This window comes from Podarcis raffonei, chromosome 4 (genome assembly GCF_027172205.1).
Source record: "Podarcis raffonei isolate rPodRaf1 chromosome 4, rPodRaf1.pri, whole genome shotgun sequence".
NCBI classification, from domain to species: domain Eukaryota; kingdom Metazoa; phylum Chordata; class Lepidosauria; order Squamata; family Lacertidae; genus Podarcis; species Podarcis raffonei.
The window spans coordinates 8,011,137-8,029,265 of NC_070605.1; the positions used below are offsets into that span (position 1 = coordinate 8,011,137).

Here is an 18,129-nt window from a genome sequence, read left to right on the forward strand (position 1 = left end):
AAACAGGAAGGAAGACCGACAGACCGACCGACCGACCGACCGACCGACCGACCAACCAACCAACCAACCCACCCTCTCCACACTCTTCCACACCAGGTTCCCTTTTAAACTGATGACAGCCAATCAACTGACAGCATATTACTGCTGAGTCTTATTACTGCTGAGTCTTTCTGACTCAGCACTTCCATAGAAAGTATTGCATCAGCCAGCTGCATCAGCTAGCAAACTCAAGCCTGCAGACTTACTATCTCACACAGCATTCTGTGAATCCCGACACACACAAACAAAAGCTGTTACTTTTTAAGACTCTTCAGGGGCGAAACAGGTGACAAATGCCGGCACCCTGTCTAACTCTTGTGCACAACACCACCGACACTTCATTTGATCTAACTTATCCTTTGTTGATATCTACAGGAGCCTGGCTAAAGGAACATTTAAAGACTGTATCTTCCTTCTGGACACAATTTGAATGAGTTTTCTGTTTGTGGCTTCTGTAGTAGATCTTGTACATAGCTCTCTCAATTTTTGGATTATTAATATAAGATTTAGAGCGTAGAATGGTTTTTTAGTGTTTTGTGTGCCGCTTTTTAAGAGGCGCAGCTAATTCTAGTTAGGATTTATTCTCTCAACCCTAAGGACTATACTGTAGCCCTGTGCAAATATTCTGAGAGGCAGAGTCTGGTTGTGTGTGTGTGTGTTTAAAGATGAAACATTGCTGGTTGAATGGCCCCCTGACAGGAATTCTTTAACTGTGATTCCTGCTGCTGCCAGTCCGTGTTGACAGTATTGAGCTTAGGTGGAGCAATAGTCTGAGACGCTATAAAGCAGCTTATGCATGTAAGGCTTGCAGTTTGGCTGAAGAGGGCTTCCTGTAGATCAGTACAGGGTCAGGTTTAAGGTGCTGGTTTTGACCTTTAAATACCTATGCGGCCTAGGACCCGCGTACCTACAGGACCACCTCTCCTGGTATGCCCCGCGGAGGACCTTAAGGTCCACAAATAACAACACTTTTGAGGTCCCAAGTTGCAAGGTGGTTAGATTGGTCTCAACTAGGGCCAGGGCCTTTTCAGTACTGGCCCCGACTTGGCGGAACGCTCTGTCACAAGAGACTAGGGCCCTGCGGGACTTGACATCTTTCCGCAGGGCCTGCAAGACAGAGCTGTTCCGCCTGGCCTTTGGTTTGGACTCAGTCTGACCCTTATGTTTCCCTCCCCTTATGGTTTTGATGAGGCAGCATTTTAAATTGCATTTTAACCTGTATTTTAAATTGTCCCCCCCCCATTATGTTTTTACTGTAATTTTGCTGTTGTTAGCCGCCCTGAGCCTGGCTCTGGCCGGGTAGGGCGGGGTAGAATTTTTTTAAAAAAAATATTATTATTATTATTATTTCTGGCGATAACTAGCCTACTGGTCACCTTTAGTGAGCAGGAATCTTTTGCAGGTGACCAAGCTTCGCAGCTTTTGTAAACTGGATGTTATTGGGGGGGTTGGGGGGGTCTGTTTGGCTTGTTTTCTTCCCAGGTTGCCAATTAGCTACTGGTTGCTCAGTACATGTCGGCAGGCAGATTTGCAACCTGGACTGGTTCCGGCCAGAAGTGTGAAATTTCTCCAGATCGGAGTCCCGGAGGCAAAATGTCCCTTACAGGGTGCAAATCCAGGATTTGTATACTTATGGGAATCAAGGAAGACAGGGGATTCTGGGTGCGACTTAGCTTTTAGTTCCCCCTGGTGAGGAATATGGGCTGGTGGTAGGAGGATCTGGGCACCTGGGCAGGTTTATAAAGGGAGAAAGGACCTTTCAGGTGATGCAACAAACTAATTGGATTCTTCATCTCCCTCTTTCCCTCCTCTCACCTCCCCAAATATTTCTGCATGCCCAGAAAACATGGCCGAGGTTCAGGCTGGCTCTGGGAAGGTGGTTCTTTTCAGCCAGAAAAAACGAGGGGGCCTCACCTACCGCATCCCAGCGCTGCTTTACCTGCCCTCCGAGTCCACCTTCCTGGCGTTTGCAGAGGAGCGCTCATCCCCCCGGGACGAAGATGCTAAGTTCCTGGTGATGAGGCGAGGGCGGAAGGAAGGAACGTCCGTTCAGGTAAGGCCAGGAGCAGAAAGCGTAACGCTGTTATTCTTCCTTGCATGTTTCTTTTCTTTCTTACTATATACAATAAATGTAAGGCTGTCGTCACGCAGCAGTTTATGGGCCTGCCAATATGCGGCCACACCAACTCCAGCGTGACAGCAGGGTGGCAGGCAGCTCAGGTAAGCTGTTTAATGAAGGCGGGGAGGTGCTCTGCACATAATGTATGGGGGGGGGATGCTTTCTGAAGCAACTCCCCCCATCTCCTTTAGAAGTGGATGGGGCTTGGGGTGATGCCAAGTAGCTGGTGATGAGGCAAGGGCGGAAGGAAGGAATGTATGTCAAGCTAAGAGCAAAGGTGACCCAGAAACTACAATTACTCCAGAAAGCGGCTGCTAGACTGGTGACTGGGGGCAGCCGCCAGACCACATAACACCGGTCTTGAAAGACCTACATTGGCTCCCAGTACGTTTCCGAGCACAATTCAAAGTATTGGTGCTGACCTTTAAAGCCCTAAACGGCCTCGGTCCAGTATACCTGAAGGAGCGTCTCCACCCCCATCGTTCAGCCCAGACACTGAGGTCCAGCTCTGAGGGCCTTCTGGCAGTTCCCTCACTGCGAGAAGCAAAGCTACAGGGAACCAGGCAGAGGGCCTTCTCGGTGGTGGCACCCGCCCTGTGGAACACCTGCCCGTCAGATGTCAAAGAGATAAACAACTACCTGAAAACATCTGAAGGCAGCCCTGTTCAAGGAAGTTTTTAATGTGTGACATTTTGATGTAATCTTTGTTGGAAGCCGCCCAGAGTAGCTGGGGAGGCCTAGTCAGATGGGTGGGGTACAAATAATAAAGTATTATTATTATTATTATTATTATTATTATTATTAATGGTTAGGGGTCCCTTTACCTTTTATACATTTTAATCCGCTAACTTGCATGTTGTGATCCACCCTGAGATCTGCAGACGAAGGAAGGTATGCAGATTTAATTAATGATGATGATTCCAGGTTGGATGTGAAGTGCGCAGAGACATCACCCCGAGAGCAAACCCTTTTGTCCCTTCTCTGTTTCAGAGACAGTGTGGTGTAGTGGTTAGGAGTGGTGGACTCATAATCTGGGGAACCGGGTTCGCGTCTCCGCTCCTCCACATGCAGCTGCTGGGTGACCTTGGGCCAGTCACACTTCTCTGAAGTCTCTCAGCCCCACTCACCTCACAGAGTGTTTGTTGTGGGGGAGGAAGGGAAAGGAGAATGTGAGCTGCTTTGAGACTCCTTTGGGTAGTGATAAAGCGGGATATCAAATCCAAACTCTTCTTCTTCTTCTCTCCAGTGGGGTCCTCAGGAGCCCCTGCCGATGGCCACGCTCCCCAAATACCGCACCATGAACCCCTGCCCAGTTCACGAGGAGAAGAGCGGAACCACTTTCCTGTTCTTCATCTGCGTTCTGGACCACATCACGGCCCGGCGGCAGATTGCGACGGGGAGGAACGCCGCCAAGCTCTGCTACGTCTCCAGCCAAGATGGCGGCCGCACCTGGAGCCAGGCGGTGGACTTAACCAGGCAGATGTTTGGAGGTGAGCGGAGGAAGTGGGCCACCTTTGCCGTCGGGCCGGGCCACGGCGTGCAGCTCGGCTCCGGGCGCCTGGTGGTCCCGGCGTACGCCTACCGCACCCGCAAACGTTGCTTTTGCTTCTGCCAGCTCTGCTGTGCGGCTCCCCATTGCTTCGCGTTGCTCAGCGACGATGGAGGGCGCAGTTGGGCACGGGGCCGGCTCCTCAAGGACTTGCGAGCCACCGAGTGCCAGCTGGCTGAGATCAACCGCCAGGACGGAAGCCGCTTACTGTACGTCAATGCCCGGCATTCGGGCTGGAGCCGCTGCCGCGCCGAGGCCTTCAGTGCTGATAACGGAGGCCATTTTCAGGAGCCCTTTCTTTGCAAGCAGCTGCCTGAGCCGCCCCACGGGTGCCAGGGCAGTGTGGTGAGTTTCGTCCCGGCGCCAAAACCCTCGGATCAGGGCCTAGAGGAAGGCGCAGGCGAATCGGCGTGTCTGCTGGGTGTCAATCCGTCCTTGGCCCCTCACAAGAGGAGCGCCAAGTTGTGGCTGGTCTTCTCCCACCCCACAAACAGCCACAAACGTTCGGATCTGGGCATCTACCTGAACCCCTCTCCGTTGGAGAAGGGGTGCTGGGCAGCCCCTTGGGTGCTGAACAAAGGGCCCAGCGGGTATTCAGACCTGGCCGTGTGCCAGGAGGAGGGCAAGCCGGTGATGTTTGGGTGCCTGTTTGAATGCGGGGCGGCGACTGCATGCGAAGAAATTGCCTTTCAGCTTTTCAGCGACGTTGAGCTTCTGAAGAACCTAAGGCCTGGGAATTGTAGAATCGCAGAGCAGTCAGGGACCCCGAGGGTCATCTAGTCCAACCCGCTGCAATGCAGGAATCTCAGCTAGAGCATCCATGACAGATGGCCGTCCAACCTCTGCTTGAAAACCTCCAAGGAGGGAGAATCCATCACCCTCAGAGATGGCCCCAGCCAGCAGCACCAACAGCCAGGAACGATGGGAGTTGTAGTTCAGTATCATTGGGGAAACCCAGCCAGATGGGTGGGGTATAAATAAATTATTATTATTATTATTATTATTATTATTATTATTATTATTATTAATTTGGAGTGTCACAGTTAGTCACCCCCTGATCTAAGGGAAGGGTGTTCATGCCTTCAAAGGCCCTTTGACCTTAAAATGACCCAGCTGATTTCTCCATAACTTCATGGGTTGTGCAGATCTTGGGTGTAATTTTGGACAAAGATCAGAGTCACCCCAAAAGCAAGGCAGTGCTTGTTCCTATGTGCTTGCAGGGGGTTCCTTGGATATGCAGAAATGTATATGTTACAGTTTTTTTAAAAACCCAAATATAATCAGCCCCTGAGCTTCCAGGTTCTGTGGGGTGTTACAGACCCAGAGACACAGGAGATCTATAGCAGGTCATCTCATTGTCCCTCCTGATCTGCCCCACAGAGGACCTTAAGGTCCATGAATAACCATAGTTTAGAGGTCCCGGGCCCTAAGGAAGTCAGACTATCTTCCACCAGGGCCAGGGCCTTCTCAGTGATGGCTCCGACCTGGTGGAATGTTCTGTCCCATGAGGCCAGGGCCCTGCAGGATTTAACTTCCTTCCGCAGGGTCTGTAAGACAGAGCTATTCCGCCTGGCTTTCAATTTGAACTTAGCCTGATCTTTTATTCCCCTTCCTTCCCTCACCCTCCCCTCTTTATGAAGATTACCCGCTCTGGGATCCCACAGCTAATTCTCCCCTGGTCTCCTCGCTGGCCCAAATAGGACTAATTCAGCCAGCTGGTGGTCATCTAATGTTTATTGGATAGATTTTTCCCCTAAATTGATTTTTGAATTCTGAATTTATTGTTATTCACGTTTTATACTTTATTTTATGCTGTTTTTTGTTGCATCAATTAAATGTTTTAAATCTGTTGTTAGCCGCCCTGAGCCCGGTTTTCTGAACCGGGAAGGGCGGAGTATAAATAAAAATATATTGCTATTATTATTATTATTATTTTGCACAAGTTTTTCTTCAGTTGTCTGCCGGTGTGAAAATATATGTATTTTTTTTTAAAATCTCTTAGAACACAATGGACATGCACATCTCAGCCAGCAACATATATTTCCAAATAAGTTATCTTCCTGGTGTGTTCCCTTTCAGAGTTAGTGAATTTCCAGAATTTCCTGTTATTCTTTTGCAGCAAAAAGCAGCCAAGCTTATGCCCCGTCTGTGACTAAACCCTATTGTCTAGACGGAAAGCAGTCGTGGGTGATCATTTGCTGAAACAGAATGTTCAAGATAAATGCATGTTTTAATCATTATTGCCAAACAATGAATTTTCCACCGTGCTTTTATTTATGGTTGGTTGCAATATGTGCTACATCTTTGTCTTGGGAATGATAAACAAGCAGAAAGTAGTGTTAGCCAGTTGCAAAGCTTTAACTTAGCCTTGTCGAACTTTTCAAAAGTTGCGTCGTGTGTTCTCTGAAGCGTTTCCTTTAAAGAAAATTAAACAGTCGCAATCACCTTGCTGCAAGGCAGAAATAAGCAACTTAAAAACATATCAGCTTAAAACAAATCGAAGCCATAGTGAATTGTTGGGAGGCGATGATTTCCATGGTGATGTCAAATAAACAGATACAGTGGTACCTTGGTTCTCAAACGCCTTGGTACTCAAACAACATGGAACCCAAACACTGCAAACCCGGAAGTAAGTGTTCCGGTTTGCAAACCTTTTTCGGAAGCCGAACGTTCTCTGTTTTGAGTGTTACGCTTGCGATTTGAGTGCCACCCTTACGTTTTGAGTGTTACTCTGAGTTCTGTCTGTTTTTTGCTATTTATTTTGCTTTTTTGTTATTGCGGCTCTTTTTTGTTTTTCTGACTGTGTGGAACCCAGTTCAGCTACTGATTGATTGATTGATTGATTGTGTGACTGCAGTACATAGTTTATTGCTTTCATTTTTATGGATCAATGGTCTCGCTAGATAGTAAAATTCATGTTGAATTGCTGTTTTAGGGGTTGTTTTTAAAAGTCTGGAACGGATTAATCCCTTTTGCATTACTTTCTATGGGAAAGCGTGCCTTGGTTTTGGAACGCTTTTGGTTTTGGAGCGGACTTGCGGAACGGATCAAGTTTGAGAACCAAGGTACCACTGTATTGCAAAACTTGTCTATAACAGGGGCCACTCTTCTTCTGATCAGCTTGTACCCGGAACATCCCTCCCTTCACTGGAGTGATGGATTTCCTTGACCTCCTCTCTGTGCTAGGTTCTCAGCACACAGCATCTGGGAATGAAGAGGAAACGAGTCTTTTTCAGAATTGCAGTCACCAAGGGCAGTCTCAGAAGAACAAGGCTGCAGGTTGTTGAAAGGTCACCCTGCCTGGTGCCCAAAGCACTGCCCCACACCCTGCCCCACACATTGTCCTGAGCCTCCCAAATATTGGGCTATTTCGCTGGATTCAAAGTTGGGGAGGTGACAAAGAATCCATGCAACAATTGCAGAGACCTAAGTAGTGTTTGGACTTAATGTAAAGGGGTTTTCTCTCCTCGTAGCTCTTTCCCCCCGCTTTCCTTTCCCTCCAACGCTTAGCGGAAACTGGCCCCCATGCCAGGAAGGCAGCCCTGAACCAATGGGCGGTAAAATGGCAAATTCAATTCAACCTAAACAAGTGGAAATTGATGCACGTCGGAGCAAAATATCTTATCAGCTGGGATTGCTATGAGGAATTATAAAAAATATGGAACAAGCCATTTGTGTCCGCGATGAAAGCGTTGCGTTGACTGGGTTTGAGCCATTTTGATATGATTTCTGATCAATCCATGTCTCTGCATCTATGTCCTATTTCTCTACACCTGACAGGCACGTATAAGCATTCTAAATACACAGGCCAGTTGCTTCATCAGGCACCCTGGGTCATAAAGATGATAGTTAGCTTTGATGTAGTTTAATCTTTAGGTAGATCTTAAGGGCCAGGAGGCGGGTGGCACTGCGGGTTAAACCACAGCGCCTAGAACTTGCCAATCAGAAGGTCAGTGGTTCGAATCCCCACGACGGGGTGAGCTCCCGTTGCTCGGTCCCTGCTCCTGCCAACCTAGCAGTTCGAAAGCACGTCAAAGTGCAAGTAGATAAATAGGTACCGCTCCGGCGGGAAGGTAAACGGCGTGTCCGTGCGCTGCTCTGGTTCGCCAGAAGCGGCTTAGTCATACTGGCCACATGACCCGGAAGATGTACGCCGGCTCCCTTGGCCAATAAAGCAAGATGAGCGCCGCAACCCCAGAGTCAGTCACGACTGGACCTAATGGTCAGGGGTCCCTTTACCTTTAAGGGCCAGGAAGAGAGTTCACAAGGAGATGGTAAATACTCTTTCCTTGCCCTATTTCCTTCCTTTCCTGCCTGTTTATGACCTGAATGCATTCCTCTAGTCCTGTTTTATTTACTCTCAGATTGTGTATGCATGCTCAGAGTAGTCTTTGCAGTTAAAAGAATTTCTTCTGATCTGACTTTGTCCCACGTGGGGTTTTTTGAAATGCTCAGAGGAAATCTGATTGGTTCTTACAAACACTGTGTAAAAAGTTCTTTTGTGAATAAAACGACCTGGGCCAAGGGTTGGAGAGAGAATTATAATACACACTCCTCCCAGAGTCTTGCTGGTCAAGCCTCGTGTGTACAGTGATACCTCTGGTTACGTACTTAATTCGTTCCGGAGGTCCATTCTTAACCTGAAACTATTCTTAACCTGAAGCACCACTTTAGCTAATGGGGCCTCCCACTGCTGCCGCGCTGCCGGAGCACGATTTCTGTTCTCATCCTGAAGCAAAGTTCTTAACCCAAGGTAATATTTCTGGGTTAGCGGAGTCTGTAAACTGAAGCGTATGTAACCTGAGGTACCTCTGTATTCTATTAATCAGAGTCCAATCCTTCCTTGCTTTGGGAATGCCACAGTGGTGAGGGACCACGAACGAGACCTTGGGGTCACAATGGACCAAGGCAGGCGTTAACAAGCGTGATGAGACTTTAATGTGCTCACAAACAATAAACAATCAACCCACAAGGAGAACAGCCATACCTATAGTGACGTGGGCAGCCGTGAACACCCAGGTGGATCTCATAAGCCAGGCAGGAGCGACGGCAGAGACCTCTCCAACTGGCACAGGTCCGTGTGTTCAGTGGGATTCCCATCTCCTGTCCAGCTAGGATATAAGAAGTCACAACAATGAAGGTTAAAAAGTGATGACAAACCTAGACAGCATATTAAAAAGCAGAGACATCACCTTGCCGACAAAGGTCTGTCTAGTTAAAGCTATGGTTTTCCCAGTAGTGATGTATGGAAGTGAGAGCTAGACCATAAAGAAGGCTGATCACTGAAGAATGGATGTTTTTGAATTATGTTGCTGGAGGAGACTCCATGGACTGCAAGAAGATCAAACCCCTCCATTCTTAAGGAAATCAGCCCTGAGTGCTCCCTGGAAGGACAGATCCTGAAGCTGAGGCTCCAATACTTTGGCCACCTCATGAGAAAAGAAGACTCCCTGGAAAAGACCCTGATGTTGGGAAAGATGGAGGGCACAAGGAGAAGGGGACGACAGAGGACGAGATGGTGGGACAGTGTTCTCGAAGCTACCAGCATGAGTCTGACAAAACTGCGGGAGGCAGTGGAAGACAGGAGTGCCTGGCGTGCTCTGGTCCAGGGGGTCACGAAGAGTCGGACACAACTAAACGACTAAACAACAACAACAACTGGTTGGTAATTCTCCTTCCCTCCCACTGGACCAGCAAGTTTATTGAAGGGGGTGGGAGCAAAGCATCTACACCTGTGTGCAAATTAATTGGAAAAAAAGCATGTTTTCTATCTTACTCCTAATCCTGTACTCAAAACAAACACAAAAAGTCAGTTGGTCGTTATGGTGTCGGAAGCCTGTAGCCAATAGACAGAATGATGCTCTCACCACAATATATTGAGGTTCTATAAAAGAGAGTTATTCCAGAGCTGGGAAAGAGGTATCCTGATGGTACTGGGATATTGCAGCAGGATGTAGCCCCCGTCACACATCGAAAGTGGTAAAGAAATTCAGAACAGAGCAGCAAACACAGGTACTTGATTGGCCAGGGAATTCCCCAGACGTAAACCCCATTGAGAATTTGTGGGCTGTGTATGCAAAAGATGCCTCCGTTCTGTAGACTGTACGACTATGGAGAAGCTCATTCAGGTGCTGATTCAAGTGTGGTACAGGCATCCGAAAATCAAGAGTGACTGTTTGAAACTAGTACAGTGGTACCTCGGGTTACATCCACTTCAGGTTATAGACTCCACTAACCCAGAAATAGTATCTTGGGTTAAGAACTTTGCTTCAGGATGAGAATAGAAATCACGCAGCAGCGGCACGGCAACAGCGGGAGGCCCCATTAGCTAAAGTGGTGCTTCAGGTTAAGAACAGTTTCAGGTTAAGAATGGACCTCCAGAACGAATTAAGTACGTAACAGTAGACTCCATGCCAAACTGTGTTCAAATGCTGCTTAAAAATAGCGGAGGTCATATCTGTTACTAATGTACGTATGTGTGAGTTTTGGACATGTATGTGTGAGTTTTGTCCAATAAACTACATTGCTTGTTTCAGTTAATTTGCACAAGCGTGTAGGAGAACAAGGGGCATTAGTAGCAGCGGGACAAATGTCCCATTTGTGCAATGAGTGGGCCGGCTCACCATTTCATGTCACCAACTTTCTACTGAATCGCAACGTATTTCATGCTTGCTTTTTTTGCGGAGGTTGTTTTATTGTTGGTTTGTGTTGTATAGGAATATTTTGTAAATCGGATAAATAAATAAAGTAGGCCCATCTTCACACAGAGGGGGATTGTTGATAGATCCTGAGTGTCGGAACTAATGTTGTGTCGCCCCAATTAATTCCTGCGGATTAGTTCACAAAGCCCAGACATGTTTTTCCGCTGCAGCTGCTCTTCCCGGCCAATATTTTTACAATGGATGGCTTGTCCGTGTCTCGAATGGTGCCTGCGGTCTAAACCAATGTGATTCATCTGGACTTCTCTTTGAGAGATTTATCACAGGGGTGTTCTTAGAGTGAACGCAACTGAGATCAGGCACGTGTTTAGCTAAGCAATTGAAATTCAGGTCACAAAATTAAAACTGAATTGGCACTTTTAAGCACTTCTCCCCCATAAAATCAGAGTTTTTGTGATAAGGAAAGTGCTGGGAAAATTGCAAAGGAAATTGTGGGATACCATTTGTTTTGATGAAATGCCATCGAACCACCACACACCCACACCCCGGAAACAAATTAGGATATATGCTCATTAAAGAGACAAGTTTGTCTAAACTCCCCACAAACTGCGCGAACAAATCAGGAAGAATTCTCAGCAAACAGGTCCAGAAGTATAATGATATCAAGGAGAGATTTGGACTAAAATGTTGACCAATTTTCATGAGGATTTAAAAATAAATAAATCACAGATCGCTACAGAAATGCAAAGAACTGCATTTAAGTTTGGAAAAGTGAGAAACTGAATATTTTATTATTTTATTTATTCAACTTACATATTTTTCCACCTATAAGATGCCCCCATGTATAAGATGCCCCCTATGTTGGGGGACTCAGATTTAAGAAAATGGGGGGAAGATGTATCCGTGTATATGACGCCCCCTAATTTTTGACATTATTTTTTAGGGGGGAAACCTAGTCTTATACACGGAAAACTACTGTATACACCGCCCTATACCCAGAGGTTTTATTTTATTTGTTTTTTTATCTCATATTTTGGAGATGTACATCCAGGTTTTTGCCCTTTAAATTTTTGGGGGGCCCCAAGAGAGTGGGGCCCTAAGCTATAGCTTGTTTGGCTTATACATAAATCCGGCCCTGATCCTAGGTGACAACATAGTGGTCCACAAGATCTCTCTGGTGGTCCTAAGGGTTGAACCTAATACAGTGGTACCTTGGGTTACAGACACTTCAGGTTACAGATGCTTCAGGTTACAGACTCCGCTAACCCAGAAATAGTACCTCGGGTTAAGAACTTTGCTTCAGGATGAGAACAGAAATCGCACGTCGGCAGCGGGAGGCCCCATTAGCTAAAGTGGTACTTCAGGTTAAGAACGGACCTCCAGAACGAATTAAGTACTTAACCTGAGGTACCACTGTTGTCAAAGTAGCACCTGTGTACAATTAAATTATCCGAGCCTCCCCCTCAAAACACTCAATCTCATTGCACTCTGTGTGCTTGTCGCACAACACACCAACCCCGAAAGGCAGTTGCACTATATTATTTTCCGTTCAGCAGCCTAGCAGCCCACGGATAGAAACTGTTTTTTAGCCTGTTGTATGACTGATTATAGGGACACAGGTGGTGCTGTGGGTTAAACCACAGAGCCTAGGACTTGCCGATCAGAAGGTCGGCGGTTCGAATCCCCGCAACGGGCTGAGCTCCCGTTGCTCGGTCCCTGCTCCTGCCAACCTAGCAGTTTGAAAGCTCATCAAAGTGCAAGTAGATAAATAGGTACTGCTCCGGCGGGAAGGTAAACGGTGTTTCAGTGCGCTGCTCTGTTTTACCAGAAGCGGCTTAGTCCTGCTGGCCACATGACCCGGAAGCTGTACACCGGCTCCCTTGGCCAATAAAGTGAGATGAGCGCTGCAACTCCAGAGTCAGTCACGACTGGGCCTAATGGTCAGGGGTCCCTTTACCTTTACCCTATGACTGATAATACTTCTCTATCTCCTGCCTAAGGGTAGAAGATTAAAGAGGTGCTGGCCGGGGTGCGAATCATCCCTGAGAATTTTTCTCGCTCTCCTAAGGCATTGATCCCTTGTGCTGTCATCTAGCAGGCTCAGGGGGCAGCCCATAATATCATGTGCTGTGTTCACCACCCTCTGTCTACATGATAAACTGATCCCGTACCACTGAGCTAAAATAACAGAGGCCCTCAGTGGCAAGGCACCCTAAAATACACGGCAATCAGACCAAACAAAATTCCTATCCCTTCATCAGTCAAAAGAGGACCTTTCAACAAAGACTATTTCTCCCATGACAGCTTGAGATATTTCCCTTTAAGACAGAGACTTCCTTTTGCATCTGGTCACTGGAAGATACCGTATTTTTCGCTCCATAAGACACACTTTTTTCTTCCTAAACAGTAAGGGGAAATGTCTGTGTGTCTTATGGAGTGAATGCGTGGTCCCTGGAGCCGAATTGCCCAGGGGCAAAAAACAGATCATGCATTTAAAAAAAAATAGGGCACAAAAACGTGGTTACACAGCACAGATGCACATGGATTCTCAGGATTTTTGCATTGGGCTACCCCAAACTTCCCATCAAATCACATGTCTGTGGCCACAGCATGAGCCACAAAAATCATACATCCACTGTTTTGTTCAGAATATTTTTTTTTCTTGTTTTCCTCCTCTAAAAACTAGGCGCACCTTATGGTCTGGTGCGTCTCATGGAGCGAAAAATACGGTACTTACCGATGAATCCTAGCAGCGCCAGCAAAAGAAGCAGCTGTGGTCCAAATGCTTTCATGGTTCTGCATCGATCGGGTGCTAATATTTCTGCCGGCTCCTGTCCACCAAATCCCAGCTGTCCGGACATTTATCCTTTCGGGCCCCCTCTGCAAAAAGGTGGACTTTGGCACACTCGTGCCGCATCGTGACTCAGAGCGGCCAGGATTTAGGAATTAGCTTCGGCATTGTATACGGCCTGACTGTATGCCTGTTTACTCCAAACTCAATTCTGCTGAATTCGTTGGTGCTCGCACCCAAGCGGGCAAACAGAGGTCAGCCATGAAATTTACTAGATGACCCCGGGGCCAGTCATTGGCGCTCAGCTTCACCTATCTCGCACAGTTGTTGTGAGGATATGAAGAGAGGGAGACCAAGGCCGCCACCTTGAACTCCCTGGAGTATTGGGATATGAATAATAATAATAATAATAATAATAATAATAATAATAATAATAATTTATTATTTGTACCTCGCCCATCTGGCTGGGTTTCCCCAGCCACTCTGGGCGGCTTCCACAGAGACCAAAAATACACTAAAATGTCACACATTAAAAACTTCCCTGAACAGTGCTGCCTTAAGATGTCTTCTGAATGTCAGGTAGTTGTTTATCGCTTTGACATCTGATGGGAGGGCATTCCACAGGGCGGGCGCCACCACCGAGAAGGCCCTCTGCCTGGTTCCCTGTAGCTTTGCTTCTCGCAATTAGGGAACTGCCAGAAGGCCCTTGGCGCTGGACCTCAGCGTCCGGGCAGAACGCTGGAGGTGGAGACGCTAATAATAATAATATTTTTTTTTATACCCTGCCCTTCCTGGCTAGAGCCAGGCTCAGGGCAGTTAACAACAGTAAAATTACAGTAAAAACATAATGGGGGGGGCAATTTAAAATACAGGTTAAAATGCAATTTAAAATGCAGCCTCATCAAAACCGTAAGGGGAGGGAAACATAAGGGTCAGGCTGAGTCCAACCAAAAGGCCAGGCAGAACAGCTCTGTCTTGCAGGCCCTGCGGAAAGATATCAAGTCCCGCAGGGCCCTGGTCTCTTGGGACAGAGCGTTCCACCAAGTTGGGGCCAGTACTGAAAAAGCCCTGGCCCTAGTTGAGATCAATCTAGCCACTTTGTGACTTGGGACCTCCAAAATGTTGTCATTTGTGGACCTTAAGCTCCTCCGTGGGGCATACCAGGAGAGGCGGTCCCGTAGGTACGAGGGTCCTAGGCAGTGTAGGGCTTTAAAGGTCAAAACCAGCACCTTAAACCTGACCCTGTACTCCACCGGGAGCCAGTGCAGTTGGTAAAGAACTGGGTGAATGTGATCCCACGGCAAGGACCCCGTAAGGAGTCTCGCTGCAGCATTCTGCACCCGCTGGAGTTTCTGGGTCAGCTTCAAGGGCAGCCCCACGTAAAGCGAGTTAAAATAATCAAGCCTGGAGGTGACCGTTGCAGGGATCACTGTGGCCAGGTCGGGGTGAGAAAGGTAAGGGACCAACACAAGGAGAGCCCTGGTTTTCAACACTGCTGTCTGGGTATGCGTGAGCCCTTATTATATCACAAAGCAGAAATCTAGCAAATCAGCAGAATTGTGCTCTATTCACGCTTTTGTCTCCCCTTTCAGGCCTTGGGCACATCCCATGACCGTCCTTGCTGCAAAGCCTGCTTGCCTTGTCATTGCCAGGCTTATTTGATTCATTAGGGTTAATAATAATTGTTGTTGTTGTCGTTTAGTCGTTTCCGACTCTTCGTGACCCCATGGACCAGAGCACGCCAGGCACTCCTCTCTTAATAATAATAATGAATTTATTATTTATACCCCACCCATCTGGCTGGGTTTCCCCAGCCACTCGGGGCGGCTTCCAACAGAATATTAGGAGTGGCTGAGGAAACCTAGCCAGATGGGTGGGGTATAAGTAATATATTATTATTATTATTATTATTATTATTATTATTATTATTATTAGGATATTGACTGGGTGGAAGGTGTGCAGAAATCTGGAAATCGGGCCGTATGAGGAACAATTGAAGGAGCTGGGTATGTTTAGCCTGGAAAAGAGGAGACTGAGAGGGGATATGATAGCTGTTTTCAAATACAGTGGACCCTCGGGTAACATTAAAAGGTAAAGGGACCCCTGACCATTAGGTCCAGTCGTGACCGACTCTGGGGTTGCGGCGCTCATCTTGCTTTATTGTCCAAGGGAGCCGGCGTACAGCTTCCGGGTCATGTGGCCAGCAGGACTAAGCCGCTTCTGGCGAACCAGAGCAGCGCACGGAAACGCCGTTTACCTTCCCGCCAGAGCGGTACCTATTTATCTACTTGCACTTTGACGTGCTTTCGAACTGCTAGGTTGGCAGGAGCTGGGACAGAGCAACGGGAGCTCACTCCATCGCGGGGATTCGAACCGCCGACCTTCTGATCGGCAAGTCCCAGGCTCTGTGGTTTAACCCACAGCGCCACCCGTGTCCCATCGGGTTACATTACCTTTGGATAACTTTCGGGTTGCGAATGTAGCAAACCCAGAAGTGTATTCTTCTGGGTTTCGCCGCACAGGCATGCGCAGAAGTGCTCTGTGCACCTCGCACATGCGCAGAAGCGCTCTATCGCTCTGCTTACGTAATTTTCAGGGTGCGTATGGACCCCCGGAACGAATTACATTTGTATCCAGAGGGTCCACTGAATCTGAAGAATATTATTATTAACTGAAGCAGTCCAACATTTTAGGAAATATTTGTTTATACTCTAAAAGGCAGCCTAGAATTGCTGATGATGAGCAGAGATTTAGGGGGCGGTGGAACCTTTCACACCTCTGAAAACCCTACTTTAATGCCCTCGAAAATGCACATTCAGCCCAGTACCAAATATGCTCTGCTTGTTATGCAATAGCTTCCCACAAGGGGGCATCATAGGCATTCATGTTCGGATCCCAAGAATAACTGCAAAACTCAGAGATTTTTTTGCTAAAAAATTCAGGGCATCGCTTCTGCCTGTGTTTATCTCTCAAAAACATAGAGCAAATGAAAGCAGCTGGGAGGATAGAATCTCCAGCAAGGTGGAACGTAAGGAGAGCATAAGAAGAAATTACTGGGTCAAGCCCATGACCTATCAAGTTCTGCTCCTCCTGCTCCGGAGGGCAGGACTCGAACCCATGGCTTCAAGTGACAAGAAAGGAGATTCCAACTGAAAGTTAGGAAGAACTTTCTGGTGGTAAGAGCTGTTTGACAGTGGAACAGTCTCCCTTGGGAGATGATGGACTCTCTCCTTCCTTGGAGGTTTTTAAACAGAGGTTGGACGGCCATCTGTCATGGATGCGTCAGCTGAGATTCCTGCCTTGCAGGGGGTTGGACTAGATGACCTTGGGGTCCCTTCCAACTCTTAAGATTCCATGATTCTAAGTCCAAAATCCTCTTCCCAAAGTGGCCAACCAGATGCCCCCAGGGAAAACCTGCAAACAGGATTTGAGTACAACACTCTCCCCTACTGTGGATTTAGGTTTGATGAGGCCCTAAGCTCCTGAAGGTAATAGGACCCTTTATGTGTCCAGCTGTCCTTTGTCCACAACGAATTGCCACTGTTTTTTTTGTGTTGAATATATGCCATACAGTAATTTATGGACCTCATAGGTATCTAAAGCCATTTGCACATGACAAAATATGTATTTTACCAAAGTAATTGTTGAACTGAAATACAATTAAGAAGTATATGAATAGTGAAATACAATTAAGAAGTATATTGGGGGGGGGCAAGAGAGTGGGGCCCTAAGCTATAGCTTGTTTAGCCGCCGCTGCTGCTGCTGCTGCTGCTGCTGCTTCTTCTTCTTCTTCTTCTTCTTCTTCTTCTTCTTCTTCTTCTTCTTCTTCTTCTTCTTCTTCTTCTTCGTTGGAGATCCCTCGTAGCCAATTAAGATTGTTTTCCATAAACACAGTTTTAACAATGAGTCCGTAAGTGACTGTGGAGGCCAGTTCTGGACCCACACGTCCTTCCACAGTGGGGACATTGGTTTCCAGGCGGGAGTTGATCACAGTGTGGATTTGCCAAGCGTGCCTTCCTCTTAGCACGTTTCTCCCTTGCGTCCTGAGTTCGAGTGTCTTCAAAGCCCATGACACCTTTGGTCAAGGCTGTTCTCCAATTGGAGCGCTCGCAGGCCAGTGTTTCCCAATTGTCGGTGTTTATACTACATTTTTTAGATTTGCCTTGAGAGAGTCTTTAAACCTCTTTTCTTGACTACCAGCATTACACTTTCCATTTTTAAGTTCAGAATAGAGTAGTTGCTTTACGTAAATCCGCCACTGCCTGTGTTTTCCATCAATTACAATTCAGAAGCACGCACCTTGTACACCTCCTTCCGGCAACTCCTGCAGCCAAGCTGGTGCCAAACCTCTTGCTCTGCTTTCCCTTGGACCCCATCAGCGAGGCCGAGAGGGGGGGCTTGTCGTCTGGGCAGCCCAGGACCTCCAGACACACGGACCAGGCTGCCTTATCCATCTTGCTCCATAATCTCTGCACCAGTGGCTTCCCAATTAGCTAAGTACCACAGAACCCCTGCTTTTCGAAACCAAGCCATGTGTGACAGCCTGGGACTCAGGCTCAGACTTGGAGCCAGAGGAGTCTCAGTCCACACCGGATTCTCTGCCTCAGGCGGCATCTGAACAGAGTCTGGGGCCTGATCCTGAAGAGTCTCAGTCTGCACAGGTTCCCCTGCAACAAACACCAGCTGGGCCGAGTCAGGGGCCTGAGCCTGCCCTGGCTCCAGATGCGGGGATGACCTCGTTGCGAAAGATTCCTGCCCTGCATGGGGTTGGACTAGATGATCTTCAGGGGTCCCCCTTCCAACGCTACAATTCTGCGATTCTCTGAACTGGGATTCAGAAGCTGCGGAGGCAGAGCGTATAGGCATCATGGCTAGGAGCCAGCCAGAACCCTCTCCTTCATGTTTCCAGGTGGGAGCCTTGAAGTCGTCAAGGACAGAACCCGGGACCTTCTGCATGCAAAGCCCTGTTTAG

At 47.6% G+C, this 18,129-nt stretch overlaps 2 protein-coding genes and 1 long non-coding RNA gene across 3 annotated transcripts in view; 1 reads left to right on the forward strand and 2 right to left on the reverse strand.

Moving 5' to 3' along the window:
- Positions 1-18,129, reverse strand: part of PPME1 (protein phosphatase methylesterase 1) — a 252,123-nt gene that overhangs the window by 152,897 nt on the left and 81,097 nt on the right. The window lies entirely within an intron of this gene.
- Positions 1,505-5,627, forward strand: LOC128412224 (sialidase-3-like). Its single transcript, XM_053385103.1, has 2 exons — positions 1,505-2,092; positions 3,405-5,627. Exons 1-2 carry the CDS (start codon positions 1,886-1,888, stop codon positions 4,485-4,487), a joined length of 1,290 nt encoding a protein of 429 aa, XP_053241078.1. The 5' UTR covers positions 1,505-1,885; the 3' UTR covers positions 4,488-5,627.
- Positions 5,919-13,200, reverse strand: LOC128412242 (uncharacterized). Its single transcript, XR_008330041.1, has 3 exons — positions 13,104-13,200; positions 8,695-8,818; positions 5,919-6,911 (listed from the first exon to the last, which is right to left on the reverse strand). It is a non-coding gene; the product is annotated as an uncharacterized LOC128412242 (long non-coding RNA).

Bases quoted from the DNA above. Each gene is read 5' to 3' on its own strand.
- LOC128412224 (XM_053385103.1), top strand. From the start codon at position 1,886: ATGGCCGAGGTTCAGGCTGGCTCTGGGAAGGTGGTTCTTTTCAGCCAG. The intron at 2,093-3,404 runs GTAAGGCCAGGA...TCTTCTCTCCAG, and splicing joins AGGAAGGAACGTCCGTTCAG to TGGGGTCCTCAGGAGCCCCT.